Here is a 5,624-nt window from a genome sequence, read left to right on the forward strand (position 1 = left end):
TCTCAGCTTTCATAATGTGCATAACATACACTAAATTCTCCAAATTCTCCATTTCAAATATTGACTTTTCAATATTTTTTTTAGTAGCTGCAAATAAGTCCAAAAGCCACTACGACAAAAGAATTTACTACTCTCCTTTTTCAAAGATAATTAGTTAGAGAAATTTGAATTTCCCTTGTTTGTTCTTGAAATTCTAGGCAATTATAGATTCTTGGGTTGCTTCTTTTTGAAAAATTTAAAAGTTAATTCTGATTTCTGAAGTTTTGTTCATTTCTTGATTTCTATGGTCATTAATTTCCTCAAGAAGATAACTAGGTCTTGAATTTGTGGAGAGGAGAAGTAGTTAATATTAGGTAGTTAGGATTTTGGTAGAGGTTCACGGGAAAATTGGGATTGTCACAAGAAAGGTATCAAGGGAAAAGGCACCGATTTTCAACTGCCTTCAGTGATTGCAGCTCAAGTGTTTGTCGATTTGTCTTTCTTAGAAATTAGTGTAGTCAGTATAAAAGTTACAGGATTTATGCTGTGTTTTATCAGAGAAAAACACAAGTTAGTTCTTCCTATTGATATCCAATTTGTGTTCTTGAAATGGAGCATTCTGCAGCAGATAAGGATCCTAAAGCTGTAGAATTTGCAAAGGATAAGAATGGAGTTGGTCAAGTTTTGCTTCGAAATCCACGTGGCGCCTCTGTTCGAGTTAGTTTCCTTTTGAGATTAAGCTTTCTATTTGGCTGAAAGCTATGTTCATAATCTGAAGTCTTTGAGAAACTGAGGTTTTTGTATTGTTTTATCCAGGTTAGCCTGCATGGAGGACAGGTTCTTTCTTGGAAGAATGACCATGGTGAAGAATTACTTTTTATAAGCAGTAAGGTACATTCTTGAAGCCAATTGTGCTGAAGCAATCCTCCCGGTTTTCGTACTTTTGTCGTTCTTCTCAATTTGATTTATGGGAGAAAGGTTTATAGGACTCATGTTTCCGCTAATCTTGCAGTGATAACTGCTTTAAGTTTATGTTCAACCAGGCTATTTCTGAGCTTCTTTGAAATTTCTTGGCTAATGGAAATGTTAAATGAGTATCATTATGATGAAAATTTTGCTACCCAGTGATAATCTTGTTATCAGATTCACCAAGAGTGACATTCTGTTTCCTGTATTACATGGTTTTCTTAGGTCTGTCTAGTTAAGGAATTTTAGGAGAAATTGTGGAAGTAACTTGGTAATCTCAAGAAATTATATGAAACTGAGAATTTGTTGCTACGTACAAACTGATAAAACGATCCTTCTTGTTTTGATTCTTCATCTTTAGGCAACTTTTAAGCCGCCAACAGCTGTGAGGGGAGGAATTCCGATTTGTTTCCCACAGGTATATCGCTGTTGTTAAGCACTTCATATTCCTCCTTAGATATGAGTTATACTGAATTTTCAAAATGTGACTGATATTATGTATACTTCTGAAGTTTGGAAACCGGGGCTCCCTCGAGCAACATGGATTTGCCAGAAATAGGATGTGGATCATTGATGATAATCCTCCTCCTCTACACCCTAATGATTCCAATGGCAAAGCGTATACTGACTTACTACTTAAATCATCTGACGACGATCTTAAAGTCTGGCCTCATGGGTATGAACTTTATCTTGGAGATAATATGAAATTCTTTCAATATAATCCATTTCTTTCTTAATAGGCAGCATAATTGTAAATGTTTAATTAGTATGCTAATACATTTATTTTGTTGTGATTCGGTCTTGATCATGCTATCGAGTGAGTCCAGCTACTGATGTTAGTCCTCTCTCTTGTTTCTTTCTCTAGTTTTGAATTCCGGCTGAGAGTAACTTTGGCTGTTGATGGATCTCTTACCCTGATATCACGCATCAGAAATGTCAATTGCAAGCCGTTTAGTTTCTCCATTGCATACCATTCATATTTTGCTCTCTCAGATATCAGGTAACTATCATAAACAGCTCGTGACTGAACGATTCTTCTAAATAGAATGATGGTTTTCCAACTCTACGTTAGACTGATAAAAACATTGCTATGTAGTATTGAGAAGTTTGCATACTATCTTAGTATCTGCAGTCAAATTCTTGTATGAACAGAAGTAGGAGTATGAGATAAAATTTTCAATTATAAAATGAGTATACCCCTTTGTTACTCACACTTTCTGGAGCATAATGCTGTAACATAACGTAGGAAAAGCGGGATGAATATGTTTTCATCACCCTCCCTATCTGTCAGCAAAGAAAGTTTGCTGTTCAAATTTAAAAAATCACTAGGTATATATCGTGTTGTTCAATTCTCATGGATCTCTGACAGAGCGTAATCTGCTGTGGTTGATGGTGATTTCAGGCCTTTTAAAAACCAAAAGCAAAATAAACACATTTTATGTCATGCTATTCATCTATTTCAACAACGGCCTAGATAAACTTATGGATTTCATTACATATACTGTACAGTCTCCCAATTCAGAACTTGAAAACAAAGCTAAACTAACTGCTCTTATGACAGTGAAGTGAGAGTGGAAGGCTTGGAGACTCTTGACTACCTTGACAACTTGTGCAACAGAGAACGTTTCACTGAGCAAGGAGATGCCTTAACATTTGAAACCGAGGTAAGGAGTTACATACTATTTGATCGTGCAAGGGAGGTAATTTTCAGCATGTGCCATATCAAACTCACATGCCATAGTTCAATAAGGCGCTTCGAGTACCATTCGGCTAGCCACTGTATTTTCTATAATTTTCTCTCTGCTATTGCTTAATATTTGGCTCCTCGGTGGGTGACACGTACTTATGTTGATTCTCCACCCCCTCCCCCTTCTAAGCATGTACAACAACAACAACAACAACATACCCAGTATTACCTCCTTCTAAGCATGTATTGAAAAAATATTTATGTTGCTTTATGCTACTAATCCAGTACGAGCGGTAAGCCACAGTATACGTATTGCCCCTCTTTACCCATTTGTTTTAGAATAATTGTAAGTTGCTTGCACTGGTGCTCTAAGCATGACATAAGCTGTGGATCATTTCTGTGGGTGTAGCAGTAGGTACTGGTTATGATATTGTCAAACCGTTTTGATCCCTAAAATTTTAACTTTCTTGTTTCAGTTCAGTAATTTAGTCCTGCTTCAAACTTCTGTCTCTCTTCCTTTTAATGAAAAATGAGTCAAACAAATGAAGTCAAAAATGAAATGACGATCAATAGTAGAATCAATGTCTGCCTTGGCTGGATAATCATCTATGGGAGCATAATATTTACTGAACTTGTGTGATGAGATCATTTTGTGTTTCATATAACTGGTTTGTGTATTTGTAACTCCACCTTTTTCTACAAACTAAAGATAATCTGCATTTGTTTTCTTTGTGGCAGGTGGATCGAGTTTATCTTAGTTCATCAGATGTGATAGCAATTTTTGATCATGAGAAAAAGCGGACTTTTGTGATAAAGAGGGAAGGGCTTCCTGATGTTGGTGAGCTTGACAGTCCTTGTGCATTTACTTATGTGCTATAAAACCAAGCCAAAAATAAATAAATAAATAGCAGCACTCTAGACAACTTGGGATGGTCAAAAATATTTCTGAAGCATACAAACATAGTCGCCACCTAAACTATGGGAGGATTGTCGTTAATTGCCAAGTAGTTGATGATTTTTTTAATAAGAAAATAAAAGCTGAAAAACTGAAAATGAAGAGAAACAAAGATCAGAGAGGAGAAGAGATCCATTATAGAGAGTCCTTAGGTGATTTTTCAAGCAACAATGCAGAGTTTCTGTATATATAATCCCTTTGTGGAAGGATGTTACTATGACTATTGATATAAACTCCAGAGCCCGTATTGCTTAATTGATTGAAAGCAACTGATAAGCATCACTTCCTGAAGTTGATTTCGTAAATAAGTAGTTACGTAGGATAAAGGTGTTGAAGCTGGTAACTAATGTCTAATAGAGTCTTGGCATGCCGTATATTCATTTCATTCATCACTTCTTCTTAGATTTGGGTAGTCTGGTGTCAAAACATCTGATGTGTTCAGTTTAGTAATCTAGTTACTGCATCTGATTATCTTTAAACATTGTACATTAACCTATGACAGTGGTTTGGAATCCATGGGAGAAGAAATCTAAAACCATAGCAGATTTTGGAGATGACGAGTACAGACATATGCTTTGTGTAGACGGAGCAGCAATCGAGAAACCAATCACCTTGAAGCCAGGTGAAGAATGGACTGGAAGGTTGGAACTGTCCGTCATGCCTTCAAGTTGAAGGATCGCTAACAACAACAATGTCCTAAGCCACGAGCTGAGTCTCGCGTCCCAAGTTAAACACAGAATTCATGCAACGTATGGCCTCCTTAATATTAGCAGCGAAGTCGTACACTAAGAACCAATATCAATGTATTATTGGTGTGAATTTGTAGTACTTAGATGATTGATGTTTGAAAGTTCCATTTGTTATTCTTGTGTATGTGTACATGTAATGGAATTGGGGAAAGGTCCTTTTTAATGTTTCCCCTCAACATTGTTGTAATTTGAATGGCTACTTCATAAATTGCAGAAATGAGTTACCTTATGCAGCTATGTTGTATTCTCCTTTATATCACAAAAATACCTAATGTATTTGTCTCTTTTCGTCTTCTTGAGCCGAGAGTCTTTGGAAAACAGCATATCTACTCCGTTAGGGTAGGGGTAAGGTCTGCGTACTCACTACCCTCTCCAGACCCCACTTGGGATTTCACTAAATTGTTGTTGCTGTTTATGTAAATTCAGAGAAAGGTTTGATTCAAAAAAATATTGGGCGAAGAGGGAAGCTGCTCTCTAAAATATCAGAGCCAGGTTTCGATCCTGGGACCTGTGGGTTATGGGCCCACCACGCTTCCGCTGCGCCACTCTGATATGTTGGTATACTAACTCTAACAAAATATAATTATATAACACTTATTTTAATTTTCCCCATAAAGTCTTTTGTTTTATTCTCCAGTAATTTCTAGTCTCTGCAGTAAGATCTTGGGTATTAGAACTACTTCAAAAAACTATACTTGGGTTACTTTTCCATCAAAGGGAGATCTTCATGTTTTTAATTTTCAAAGGAGGGACTAATTTCATTAATTTGTTAATTCTAGGCGTTAATTTAAATATTGTTGAAATCGACTTAATGAAATTATGAGTTTGATTTGTGTTCCCAAAGTAGCTTCTTTGGAGAATCGACAACTTATCGATGAATTTTCCTTTAAGACTAATTGTTATTTCCACAGCTAAAAACGCCTAAATTTTAAAATCTTTATATACTTAAAGTTTTTCAAAATCATCGACACGAGCTATTGACTGGTCGAAAATTGATTACTTATTAAAAAATGGAATAAGAAATGAAAAAAACGTACTACAACAACTACAAATAAATATTTATTTGCTCATACTTTGATCGACAACACACCGTCTTTCTTTTAGAAAAGAGGTCAAGGAATTTTTGTGATATTCATTGATACAAACCAATAAATCCAAAAACTAGTCAAATCTCAAAAAATAAAACTTAATAACAAGACAATACACATGGATTCAAATGTATATCAAAAACAAAGCAAAAGGAATAATTCCTTTCAAATATATGAATCTGTATATTTGAGGACAAATT

At 35.5% G+C, this 5,624-nt stretch overlaps 1 protein-coding gene and 1 non-coding gene across 2 annotated transcripts; one reads left to right on the forward strand and one right to left on the reverse strand.

The window, feature by feature from the left end:
- On the forward strand, positions 1-4,569 carry LOC109240767 (putative glucose-6-phosphate 1-epimerase). Its single transcript, XM_019407446.1, has 8 exons — positions 1-696; positions 796-870; positions 1,307-1,363; positions 1,458-1,621; positions 1,811-1,945; positions 2,507-2,609; positions 3,371-3,470; positions 4,090-4,569. The coding sequence occupies exons 1-8, from the start codon at positions 589-591 to the stop codon at positions 4,257-4,259; spliced, it is 912 nt and encodes a 303-aa protein (XP_019262991.1). The 5' UTR covers positions 1-588; the 3' UTR covers positions 4,260-4,569.
- A 247-nt stretch (positions 4,570-4,816) lies between these two features.
- TRNAM-CAU lies at positions 4,817-4,888 on the reverse strand. Its single transcript has one exon. It is a non-coding gene; the product is annotated as a tRNA-Met (tRNA).
- Between the last annotated feature and the right edge of the window lie 736 nt (positions 4,889-5,624).

The sequence above is a fragment of the Nicotiana attenuata genome, unplaced genomic scaffold (genome assembly GCF_001879085.1).
Source record: "Nicotiana attenuata strain UT unplaced genomic scaffold, NIATTr2, whole genome shotgun sequence".
NCBI lineage: Eukaryota > Viridiplantae > Streptophyta > Magnoliopsida > Solanales > Solanaceae > Nicotiana > Nicotiana attenuata.

Excerpts from the sequence above, each read along its gene's own strand:
- LOC109240767 (XM_019407446.1), top strand. The coding sequence starts at position 589 with ATGGAGCATTCTGCAGCAGATAAGGATCCTAAAGCTGTAGAATTTGCA. Across the intron at positions 1,622-1,810 it reads CTTAAAGTCTGGCCTCATGG|TTTTGAATTCCGGCTGAGAG; the intron begins GTATGAACTTTA and ends TTCTTTCTCTAG. Across the intron at positions 3,471-4,089 it reads GGAAGGGCTTCCTGATGTTG|TGGTTTGGAATCCATGGGAG; the intron begins GTGAGCTTGACA and ends AACCTATGACAG.